Source organism: Colobus angolensis, unplaced genomic scaffold (assembly GCF_000951035.1).
Source record: "Colobus angolensis palliatus isolate OR3802 unplaced genomic scaffold, Cang.pa_1.0 Scaffold79, whole genome shotgun sequence".
Classification (NCBI taxonomy): Eukaryota; Metazoa; Chordata; class Mammalia; order Primates; family Cercopithecidae; genus Colobus; species Colobus angolensis.
The window spans coordinates 5,849,002-5,861,856 of NW_012121709.1; the positions used below are offsets into that span (position 1 = coordinate 5,849,002).

Genomic DNA, 12,855 nt, shown 5'->3' on the forward strand with positions numbered 1-12,855 from the left:
AAAAAAAAAAAAAAAAGAAATATAACTAATTTGTATTGATCATGTATTCTGTGACCTTGCTGAATTCACTAATTAGTTCTAAGAACTTTTAAAAAAATATATTATTTGGGATTTTTGTATTTTCTTTGGGATTCTCTACATAGATGATGGTGTCATTTGCAAATAAGGACATTTTTATTTCCCCCTTTCCAGTCTGCACGTCTTGTTTCCTTTTCTTGCCTTACTGCATTGGCCAGAACTTCCAGCACTGTGTTTAATAAGAATGGTGAGAGTGGGTGTCCTAGCTTGTTCCCAGTTATAGAGGAAAACATTCAGTTTTTCATCACTAAGTATAATGTTAGCTGTAGTATTATTTTAGGTGCTTTTATCAAGTTGAGGAATTTCCTCATTTTTACTTTTCTGATTTCTTTTACCATGAATGGTTGTTGAATTTTGTCAAACAATTTTTTGTATCAATTGATATAACCATGTTACTTTTTATTCTTAGCTTGTTAATATGGTGAATTATGTTAATTGATTTTTCAGATATTGAACCAGTCTGTTATCCCTGGACTAAACTCCACTTGTATATATTGCTGACCTCTATTTTCTAAATATTTTGTTAAGAATTTTCGCATCTATATTAATGAAGAATATTAGTCTGTAGTTTTCCTTTTCTGTACTTTGGCTTCGAATCAGGGTAATATTGGCATATATCATGAATTGGAAAGTATACTCTTCTATTTTTTGGAAGAGATTGTGTACAGTTGGTGTTAATTCTTCTTTAGACATTTGGTAGTATTCTCCGGTGACACCATCTGGAGATTTCTTTTTTCAGAGTAAGATAGTTTTAAAATTACAAATTCAGTTTCCTTAATGTTTACAGGGCTATGCAAATTATACATTTCATATTGGGTGAGTTGTGGAAGTTTGTGATTTTCAAGAAACTGGCTTATTTCATTTAAGCTAAAAAATGTATATGTGTAGCATTGTTTGTATATTCTCTTTTTGTCCATTTGATGACTGCAGAGTCTGTAGAGATGTCCCCTCTCATTCCTGATAATTGTAATCAGAATTTTCTCTTTGTTGGTCATACTACAGGTTTGTCAATTTCATTTTTAATTTCTGTTTTATTTTTCCTGCCTTCTTGTGAGTTAAACATTTTTTAGAGTTTCATCTTGACATAGCTAGAGTATTTTTGAGTGTATCTCTTCATATAGCTTTTTAAATGGCTGCTGTAGGTATTATATTATATATGCATAACTTATTGCAGTCTACTGGTGTTGACATTTTACTAGCTTGAGTGAAATGTTTCTTTATGTCCTCACCCTCCCCCTTTAATAATTGTCTTAAATATTTCCTGTACATATATATAGAACCACATCAGAAAGTGTTATAATTTTTGCTTCAACTCTCAAGCATAATTTAGAAAATTTAAGAGGAGAAGGTATATGTACTATTGTATCTACTAGTAGTTGTACACTTTTTATTGTTTCCTGATTTTCCAAGATTCTTTATTACTTCTTTTCTGTTTAGAAAATACTTTTCAGTTATTCTTTCAGGGTAGATACACTTATCACAAATAGTTTTCCTTCATCTGACAATGTCTTGATTTCTCTTTCATTTTTGAAGAACATTTTCACTATGCATGGAATTCTGAATTGAAAACTTTTCTTTCAGCATGTGAAAAAATGCTGTGCCACTTTCTTCTGGCCTCCATGGCTTTGATGAGAAATTTGTGGTCATTTGATTGGTTTCTCCCATAGGTAAAGTATTGTTTCTCTGTTGTTGCTTTCAAGATGCTTTTGTCTGTCTTCAGTTTTCAGAAGTTTGACATGACATATCTTAGCATGGATTTCTTTGAGTTGATCTTCTTTGGTGTTTTCTGAGATTCTTTAATCTGTAAGTTTATGTCTTTTGCCCAGTTTGGGAAGTTTTCAACCATTATGTGTTTAAGAACATTTTCAGCTCTGTCCTCTTTCTCCTCTTCTCTCTTTCCAGGACACCAATGACACCAATGTTAGATTTTTTATTATAATCCCCAAGGGTCCTTGCTACTCTGCTCAGGCCATTTTCTCTCTGTTATCCAACTGTGTAATTTCTATCACTCTATCTTCAAGTTCACAAATTCTTTCCTCTGCCCCATCCATCTTGTTATTGACTCCATCCACTGAATTTTTTATCTGGTTAGTATATTTTCTAATTGTATGTTCTAAATTTTCTAAATGCTTCTTCTTTTTATCTTCTGATTCTTTGCTGACACTTTCTGTTTCTTTTCAGGGACTTCTTATGTTTTCATTAGTCTCAAGAATGTTCATAATTGCTTATTGAAGTATTTTTATAATGAATGCTTTAAAAGTGTCATCAGATAATTCTAAAATCCCAGTCATCTCAGCATTGGCTTCTATTGATTGTCTTTCTTTTTCTATTCAGCTTGAGATCTTTCTGCTTCTTGCTATGACAAGTAATTTTCAATTGAAGCGTGAACACATGAGTATTATGTTGTGAGACTCTGGATCTTATTTAAACCTCTTGTTTTTGCTGGATTCCTGTGACATTGCTCTAGCAGAGAAAGGGGAGATACTGCCTTGCTATTGCCAGGGATGGGTAGAAGTCTAAGTTCTCCATTCAGCTTCTATTAGCCCCTGAAGAGGGAAGGAGTTTCTCATTATTGCTGGGGAGAGGTAGAAATCCAGCTCCCCCATAGACCTTCGCTGATACCACTCTTGCTGGGAGGGGTAAGAATGCTAAAAAGCAGGGAGCAGACCTGTTAATGATGGTGGTGGTAAAAGCTCTGACACTTCACTAGGTCTCCTCGAATCCTCCCTCAGCAGGTGTGGGAAGGAGTACTGCATTATTGCTGGGTGAGGGCGGTGTTCATTCCCACCAGCAGGGATGACAGTCCCTATTCAGCCTTCTCTAACACCAGCCTGGCAGGAGGATTGGGATGCCAGGGTTCCACTTGACAAAGATGGGAGTCTAGATTCCCTACTTGATCTTTGCTGTTATGGGTGGGTAGGGCAACAGATTTTTCTGTGGTGTTTGGCTGTGGCGTTTGGTTGGTTATTGGGTAAAAGTTTTCTTGCTAAGCTGTCCCTTTCCTGGGCCTTTGACTAGATGGGGCAGGCTTTTGTTGGGGCTTTTATTGTTTTTAACCCATTGACACATCCAGGTTGCCAGCTTCTTCAGTTCTAAGTCTGGGATACATGAAGCTAAAAGAAGTCCCAGACAGCCAGGCACGGTGGCTCACGCCTGTAATCCCAGCACTTTAGGAGGCCGAGGCAGGTGGATCACAAGGTCAGGAGTTCAAGACCAGCCTGGCCAACATAGTGAAACCCTGTCTCTACTAAAAATACAAAAAAAAGTTAGCCAGGTGTGATGGCAGGTGCCTGTAGTCCCAGCTACTTGGGAGGCTGAGGCAGGACAATCGCTCAAACCTGGGAGGCAAAGGTTGCAGTACGCCGAGATCGCGCCACTGCACTCCAGTCTGGGTGACAGAGCAAGACTTCATCTTAAAAAAAAAAAAAAAAAAAAAAGGTCTCAGGGAACTTGCCACTGTGTCATTGCTTGGGTCCCTAGCTGGTCTGCCTCCTTCTTGCCCTCTTTCTCTTTCAGAGTGGTCTTATGTTTATTTTATATACAATGTCCTTTGTTTATAGCTGTACAGTTGACCCTTGAACAACATAGGTTTGCATTGCACTGGTCCACTTATAAGCGAGTTTTCTTCCACCTCTGCCACTTTTGAGGCAGCAAGACCAACCCTTCCCCTTCCTCCTTTTCCTCAGCCTACTCAACATGAAGACAAGAAGGATGAAGACCTTTATGGTGATCTGTTTCCACTTAATGAACAGTAAATATATATTTTCTTCCTTATAATTTTCTTAGTAACATTTTCTTTTCTTTAGCTTACTTTATTGTAAGAATATGACATATAAGACATAGAACATACAAAATACATGTTAATAAACTCTGTGTCATTGGTAAAGCTTCTGATCAACAGTGGGCTATTAGTAGTTATGTTTTTGGGGCATCAACAGTTATATGTGGATTTTCAACTGTGGGGGTGTGGTTGGCATCCCTCACCCCCACATTGTTCAAGGGTCCACTGTACTTAGTGGGAGGAATATGGAAAAGTACAATTACTCCATCTTCCTGGAAGCAGAGTAACTAATATTGTTAGTTCCTTTAATCCTGGCAGCAAACCTGCAAGTTAGGTATTATCTCTGGAGGGAGAATCTAGACTCACTCCAGGGTCTCCAAGAAAGGGAGACTCAACTATGATTGTGTAGCCAGAGAAATGGATACTGGCCCCATGGACAATTAACATTCCCAAGCTATAGAATTTTCCTTGGAATAACAGATCTCCCCAATTTGATCTCTGACCCCGTGCGGGAGAAATAAATGTGAGTCCCAGTAGAAGGCAGGGGATATCTGACCACTCGGACATAATCTTACTATTCTAGGCAAGGCTGTGCTCTAGTTCATTCTAACCACCTGCCAGGCAAGACCACCTTGAAAGTAACTCTGATCCAACATTAGTAGAAAGGCATCAGGAAGCCTTCTCACTCTATCTTATCTAACGGTAATTGCATTTCCATAAAATGGACATATTGGTATAAGGAATAATATGTCAGTGACATGTGGAGCAAACATTTATCATTTATGACTATGATATAGAGAGAAGCTCCCACTCAGCCCAGGGGGCAGGTGAGGTTTTTCAAGGAAGTTGGGGGCCAATTATATTATACGAGGAAAAGAAAGGTATCTACCCACCCTCCCAAGCCTTGCTCTTTGAACCTGCTGGCAAATTTCAAGAAGTTTCCATAGATGCTCTGCAAAAAGATGGTCATTGTCTAACTTTAACAAAAAAACAAAACCATATAGGTTTGTGCTTCTGCATGGACATTTGTCAGCTTATCTGTCTCATCCTCTAGACTAGGTGCTCCCTGAGAACAGGGAATATGTTATATGCGTCAGCACTTAGCAATGTGCCAGTCACACAGTCACATGGTGGCCACTACTCAATAAATGTGTGCTGGACGAAGGAAAAAAGAAAGGAAGAAATGAAAAAAGGAAGGGTTGTATGAATGAAGAGGAGAGACGGATAGAGGAGGAAGATCTATTTCCTCCCACTAGACTGTTACTTATTCATCTTGGAATCTGTAAAACTAAGCAAGAAACAAAAACACAGGAGGTAACTAATCAATGCTATATGAATGAATGAAAGAATTAAGCAATTGAAATGAAGAAAGGATAGAGGGAAAGAGGGAGAGAGGCAGAGAAATTTGTCTTTATGGTGGAAGGATGTATCTCTACCTCTTTGAGGACAGACTCATTAATACATATGGTACTCATTTCTCCTGGCAGAATTGTTACAACAGGAGGGAAAATCTCTTCCGCAGGTCAAACTCAGATCTGTGTCTGAATAGGACCAGCAGCTGGCGGTTGTGTTCCATCAGAAGGAAACTTATTAAACTCTACCAGATCATGCAGGGAAAGGCTAATGGCATAATTCCTCTTTCTGAACACAGATGAGAGCTGGAAACATCCATCAGAGACCGTCCAGTCCAACCACTTCATTCTGTAGGAGGGGATGCTGAGACTCTAAGGTGGGAGGAATGGCCTCCTGGAGTCACACAGAGCATTAGTGGCCCAGGTCCCAAGTCCTGGCCCAGAAGCAGAAACACAAGGTTGTGAAGTAATAAGAAATTCACATCTGACTCTGGAACTCAAATAGAAGCACGTTCATCACCCAGGTTTCCACTTCACTCAGCTGAGCACTGATTTGGACATGGCGGTGATGGTCACTATTCTCCCATGGAAACTTTCTAAGGAAACTGTTCTCACCCTCCAACCCAACAGCCTTTGTTCAATGGACTGTCCTAAACAGACACACTTGTCTTGTGACCTCCATAGCCCACTCCCAACACAGGACCATAGGCCAGAGCATAATGGCAGCTGACCAGTGACCTATAATATGGGATGGAATGATGAGATACGCCATTAGGAAGAAGAGCAGAGAGCATTAGGAGCAAAGGCTGAGATAAGATGAGGTTCAAAGAGAACAGGGGAGCCACAACAGGCCAGAAAACAAAGAAGCCAAAGGTCATAAGGAGTAGGAACTATATGGAGGCAGAAGCAATGATAAAGGAAAGAAAGACAAAAGTAGAAGATGAGGAAACCAGCCAACAGTAACAACACATCAGAGCAGACTCACAAAGAGTAGCTGAGTCAGGGTCACGATGGAAGACCAGAACAATGGCCCATGGGCTTGCTTTGGGTCCAATGAGCTGGATTGAGCTCAAGACCGTCCTCCAGGTCTACTTTCACAAGGTCCAGATCCTAAATGATGATTTCCCTTTCTCTGAATTGCCCCATGTCCATCCTTTACAAAAGACAACTCATTTTGCAGAGCCAGCATAGGCAGGTCTCTGTACCTTGCAACCAGCCAACAAAAGCAAGCCAGCATGCAGCCACTTCAAACAGCTTGAATACAGCAGGCAGAGATTCAGCCTCTACCACTACTGCAGATGGTAGTTTTGATGCCTTGATGTGGAAGTACAACGGTTGTAGATTGGTCCCATAAGGAATTGGCAGATACTACTGCTGCTGCTTCTCCTCCTTCCCCCTCCTCCATTTTCCTCATCCATCCCACTCTGTCTTCCTCTTCTTCCTCCTTCTTTCTCCTTATCTTCCTCTTCCTCTTTCCTTTCCTCCTCCTTCCCTCTTCCTGTTCCTCCTGCCTCTTCCTTCTCCTCTTTCTCTGTCTTTGTCATCATCAAGCTACTTCCGTGCCCTGAGTACTCAGCATTGGACTAAAATCCTTTATACATATCATACATAGAATCCTGTCTGCAACCCCAATAATACCTCCTATTATGTCTATTTTACATAAAGGAAAACTAAGACAGACAGACCTTGAGATAACTGGCCCATAATCACACAGCAAGTCAAAGAGCTGAGTTGCAAGCCCAGACTTTCTGACTCCAAAATCTACACTCTAACCACTGTGCTAGGTGAAAAAGCAGGGCCTTTGTGAACCTGGACTGACTGAACTAGACAGGAGACAAGACAAAGAGCAGTGAAAAAAAAATCTTCAGACCAAATTGGCTCAGAAACTTATTGCACTAACCACGTCATTGCCTGACAAGAAGAATCTGTGTGAAGCCAGTGAGAAGGGAAAGAGGGGAAAAAATAACCCGGCCCTGTGATAGATCCTGTCCACCTTCATGTCAAAGCTGCTTTCTTAATAGAGGTTAATTTATTTCCCTTATCAAATTCTCCTGCTGGCAGACAAGCAGAACAATGTCACAGTCACTGATCTATCTGACCTATGTTTCAGTCTCATCTGATACCAAGAGGCTCGTGGTGCCTGTAAAGCCAGAGAGAAAGGTCTCAGGGTGGTTCTGAGCTCCTCACCCCTCAAAATGGCACAAAGGAAAGAATGGGTTCTAAGGGACGCACAGTTACTATAGTTCCCAGAAGCCTCACTATTTGAACTTACTCAGCCCTCCCAGCAGTGGGGATCCCCTCTCCTAGAGACCTGTATCTTTTGCGAATAACAAAGGAAAAGTGGACCCGGCCTGACGTTTTGATCAAAGGCCCCTAAATTTAAGCTGATAATAATAGCTAGAATCTCCTGGATATTAACTATGGGCCGGTAAGTACACTGAGTGCATTTAAATGTTGATTATTGAATTCCATCCTCATAACAACTGTCTGAGGTTGGTGTTCTTATTGCCTGCCACGGGCAGTTTAAAATATGACTACAAATCTGTGGACTCTTCCCACTAAGAGTTGAGGTCTGTGTTTCTTCCCTTTGAATCTGAGCAGGCTTGTGACTGCTTCCATCAGTAAAGTGCAGCAGAAGTGACACTGTCAAAGTTCCACCTGTTTGCTAATTCAGTTGCTCTTTGAGCCATGAGCTGCCATGTAAGAAGCCCAACTACCCTGAGGCAGCCATATTGTGAGGACACCCAAGCATTACAGCAAGTCCATATACAGGTGCTCTAGTTGACAATTCTGCTGAATCCATGCTTCGACTCAACCCAGCCCAGGCACCAGACATGGAGTGAAAGAGCCTCTGAATCAGGGGTCAAAAAACCTTTTCTGTAAAGATTCTGACAGTCAATAATTTAGGCTTTGCAGGCCATGCAGTCTCTGTCATGACTACTCAACTCTGACATTATAGCACAAAAGCAGCCACGGAAATATGGGTATGACTGTGTTTCAGTAAAATTTTATTTACAAAAGTAGGTGGTGGGCTGGATTTGGCCTGTGGGCCATAGTTTGTCAATCCCTGTTTTAGATGACTCCAGTCCTTATCTGTGTGAGTCTTCCCAGTTGATTCCCATCATGGAGCAGAGACAAACCATTCCCTCTGCTCTCTGTCCTAATTCCTGACCTACAGATTCTGTGAGGATGACTGTCATATGCCACGAAGTTTGGGTGGCTTGTTGTGCTGCAGTAGATAACTGGAACACCCCCATTTTACATACAGGAAAACTGAGGCTCAGAGAGATTAAGTTACTTGTTCAGTCTCACAGCTAATAAGCAGAGGAAGCCCTGGCTGGCTGCCAGGTTTGCCTGATTCCAGAAGCCAACTTCACTCAACTGCTGAAATGATGCCACAAGGAGCCAGATGGTAAATGGCTTCGAGATAAGAATGGCGGGTGAGATAGCTCAAGAGAAAGGGGACACATGAGCTTTGTGGGGAGACATGGAAGGAGAGGTCAGAGATAGAGGAGGGACCAAATGATGCATGGCCTTTCAGGCTACAGTAGAGTCTGATTTGTTTTCTAGATGCAATCGAAAGCTATTGGATGGTTTTTAAGCAGGGCATGGCATAATTCAAATTGCATTCATTAAGTATCACTCTGGCTGATGTGTGGGAAATGGACTGGGAAGGGGGCAGTCCTCTCTCTGCGCGTTGCCAATGAATAGTGACTCAGCTATCACGATGTTCCTCTAGGACGTGAACACAGGTCAGTGCCCTCCTGATCCTTGGGCTAATGCGCTTTTTCCACTGATACAGTTTGGATATTTGTCTCCTCCAAATCGCATGTTGAAATTTGAACCCAACGTTGGAGGTAGGGCCTAGTGGGAGGTGCTTGGGTCACAGGGGTGGATCCCTCATGAAGAGTTTGGTCTCTTTTTTTTTTTTTTGCAGTAATGAGTGAGTTCTCACCCTATTAATTCCTGCTAGAGCTGGTGGTATAAAAGAGCCTGGCACCTCTCTCCCCTTGCCTTCCCTCCCCTCCCTCCCCTCTTCTCCTCTCGCCTCCCCTCTTCTCTCTCTCCCTCTCTCTCTCTCTCCCTCTCCCTTCCTCTCTCTCTCACACACGCGTTTCCTTCCTTCCTTTTGCCTTGTGATGCCTGCTTCCCTTCACTGTCCAACGTGAGTAGAAGCAGCCTGTGGCTTCCCCAGAAGCAGATGCTGGTGTCAGGCTTCTTGTACAGCCTGCAGAACTATGAGCCAGATAAACATTTTTCTTTATAAATTACCCAGCCTCAGATATTCCTTTATAGCAATGCAAACGGACTCAGATATTCCTTTATAGCAATGCAAACCTTCAACATAATGCATGAAAGCTTTGAGATGCTTGGAAATCACCTGCTGGTGTGTGCAACCTTTGCTTCCTACTGGGAGGCTGGGCATACCCCTGGGATAGATTTGGTACAGTCCCATCAGCAGATCAAATAAAGGATATGGAAATCATGCCAGAATCTAGGCCACAACTGAAAGAAAGATGCACAGAGGGGCCCAGTGCTGACCTCTGTCTGAGGGTAGAAGCCGACCAAATTGCCTGTTGCTCAGAGCTCAGGGCCCCAAAGAAAACCCACCCATCCAGCCTCTACCAGAAGCTCAGAAATAGACCACTATTCCTTGAGGTCTGATCCGACAGATGTGTCAGAAAGCCCAGAACCATCTGCAGAGTTGGTCCTGGAAGATGGTGTTCTAGTGTGGCTGGGTCGCCACCCAAATCTCATCTTGAATTGTAGCTCCCACAATTCCCACATGTCATGGGAGGGACCAGTGGGAGGTAATTGAATCATGGGGGCTGGTTTTTCCTGTGCCATTCTTGTGATAGGGAATAAGCCTCACAAGATCTGATGGCTTTATAAAGAGGAGTTTCCCTGCATAAGCCCTCTCTTGTCTGCCATCATAGAAGATGTGCCTTTCACCTTCTGCCATAATTGTGAGGCCTCCCTAGTCACATAGAACTGTGAGATCATTAAACCTCTTTTTCTTCATAAATTATCCAGTCTCAGGTATGTCTTTATCAGCAGCATGAAACAGACTAATAGAGATGGCAAAACCTGTCACAGAGCAAAGCAAGTGAGGTCTGGACCACTAAGGAAACTCCTTTTAAGTCTCTCCTCCCATCCATTGTGCCTTCCTGGACACCCTCATCCATTCTCATTCCGACATGGCCTCTCTCTTAATTAGATTTCTGGCACACAAATCTCTCCACTGATTGCTGGATGTCCCTCAAGCTTTACTCAACACAAACATCACAGAATTAGGGAAGCTGAGACAGGTTGGGAGGGAGCGCCATACTCCCAGATCAACCCTTCCTCCCTCCTACCCCTCACCCAGCAGTACCAGCCCCACATGCCCAGACCCAGTGGAAGCCCAGCCTTACCTTGTTGATTTTGTTGGTTTTGGGGAGCGTCTGACTGATGTGCAGGTCTGAATACCGAGGCGGCTTCCGTAGAGGGTTGTTGATGTCACATGGAACGGACTCTGTCCGGACTAACCTTGCTGGATCCGTAGGGGTAAAAACATTGATTTGGGAATTTAAGTATCACTTTGTCTTTGGTTATGCCAGGATAGCATAGCTCAGATCCCACCTCTTAGGCCCAGCCTCCAGCCTGGAGGACAATTCACTAAAAGTGATCATCGTTCTGTGGTGGGATCAGGGTATTCTCTGTGGTTTGCAACATATTTCTATTGTCCATATATGACTTTTGACAATTAAGATGATAATAATAAAACTAAAGCTATCAGGTCTTTAAAAATACCATAATTGTTTCATATTGGCAGACTCAAAACTCATTTTAAATACACGAGGTTCCTGATTTCTCAGGGCCTGTGACGAGTGGAAAAGCTCATCACGGTGCCCTGTCCCTAACTTTCTAACCTCTGTGTTAGGATCATCTTTCATTACTTTTGGGATTTCTCAGGCCTAAGCAGCCTGCTGCACATTGAAACACTTTGTCCTAAACAACCCTGGATCCCTGAAAGACAGCCGTTCCAGGAAGCTAGGCACATAGTAGATGCTAAATAAATGTTTCCTGATCCAAATCTCGTCGCCCAAGCCCCTCTCCCTTCTGTTATTTCTATTACTCACAGGGGAACACAGCAAGGGACAAAAATGAGAAGCTCAAAATCAAATCTGATGCCTGGTATTGTTATTTGTTAGCTGATTTTTGTTTTTTGTTTTTATTGCAGTGGTGAGGGGGGGTATTGGTTGAGAAGTTCAAGCTCCGGATTGACCCAGGGATTTCATTTCTCTGCTTAGCCTGAGCTGCCATCACCATGGAAACTGACTATATTTTCAACTTCCAACCAACAGAGAGAAAAAGCAAGAAGCTGGTGGATTTCTGGAAAGTTCAGTTTGCTCTGCATGTACAGACACCTGCCACCTTTGAACAAAAGGAGGCATGGCCTTGAGGGTGGGTGGGAGGGAGCCCTTCTTCAAATGTCAGCCTCTGAGAGCCATCACCTTCCAACAGGCTGGTTCTGTCCATATGGGAATCAGCCACTAGCAGAACCTTTTACAGAGGAGAATTTGGTGGGAGGCAATTTTTCCAATGAGGCTGACCCAAGGCAGGGTCTCAAGAGAGGTGAGAATTCAGGCTTTAAAATAGCCTCACTGAGTGTATACAGTTATTCAAGGAAGAGACGGCTCTCAATTAAGGATGTGGGGTGGGAAGGGCAAGAGAAGGGAGCTGAAGACTTTGCCTTCACTTGCAATTTTCTGTGTTTTTGGAGATAAACAATGCAAAGATCATTGAAAACCAACTGCCCGTTGGCTTTGGGACACATTACAGTGCTTTCAGCAGCAATTTGCCTCCTTCTTTAAGTTTCCCTTGGGTTCATGCTGAATTAGGGCAGATTCCCAGGACTATGTACTGATCAAGGCCAGGGGAGATGGGAGTGGGAAAGTGGGAGGGCAGGGAAGGAGGACTCAGTGTCTGATTAGCAAGTTGCTGTACTCTAAAGTTGCTCCCTGGTGATTTGAAGGCTCTATCCATCCCATAGATGAGGGGTTTGCAGGGAGGTGGCCAGCATGAGTTTAAAATATTTTAATAAACTGCTTACATTTAAAAATAAGCATATGGGCCAGGCGCAGTGGCTCACACCTGTAATCCCAGCACTTTGGCAGGCCGAGGCGGGTGAATCACTGGAGCTCAGGAGACTGAGATCATTCTGGCCAACATGGTGAAACCCCGCCTCTACTAAAAATACAAAAATTAGCCGGGCGAGGTGGCATGTGCCTGTAGTCCCAGCTACTCAGGAGGCTGAGGCAGGAGAATCACTTGAACCCGGGAAGCAGAGGTTGCAGTGAGCCGAGATTGCACCACTGCACTCCATCCTGGGTGATAGAGCGAGACTCCGTCTCAAAAAACACTGAGTAAATAAAAAATAAGCATGTGGCACACAAAATTCTCTATTTGGGCCTTTGTTGGAAATGTCAGAAATGCTGGCAATGTAGGTCCACATGGCTGAAGTGGCTGGCTACCCTCTCTAGATGGCACTTGGGTTTTCCAGTGTCCCACAGCCCCATCTGGCCAACTTCTCTCATTTAGGACATCTACTTGGCCCTCGTAGGCATCTTAGTTTATGTCTGACTCCTGCTCTAAAGAGTG

At 43.0% G+C, this 12,855-nt stretch overlaps 1 protein-coding gene across 1 annotated transcript in view; it reads right to left on the minus strand.

Moving 5' to 3' along the window:
• The window catches only part of KSR2 (kinase suppressor of ras 2), a 509,446-nt gene that overhangs the window by 74,960 nt on the left and 421,631 nt on the right, over positions 1–12,855 (minus strand). The window contains exon 8 of the mRNA XM_011928738.1: positions 10,626–10,752. Within this exon, the coding sequence (XP_011784128.1) occupies positions 10,626–10,752 (127 nt within the window). The remainder of the gene's footprint in view (positions 1–10,625; positions 10,753–12,855) is intronic.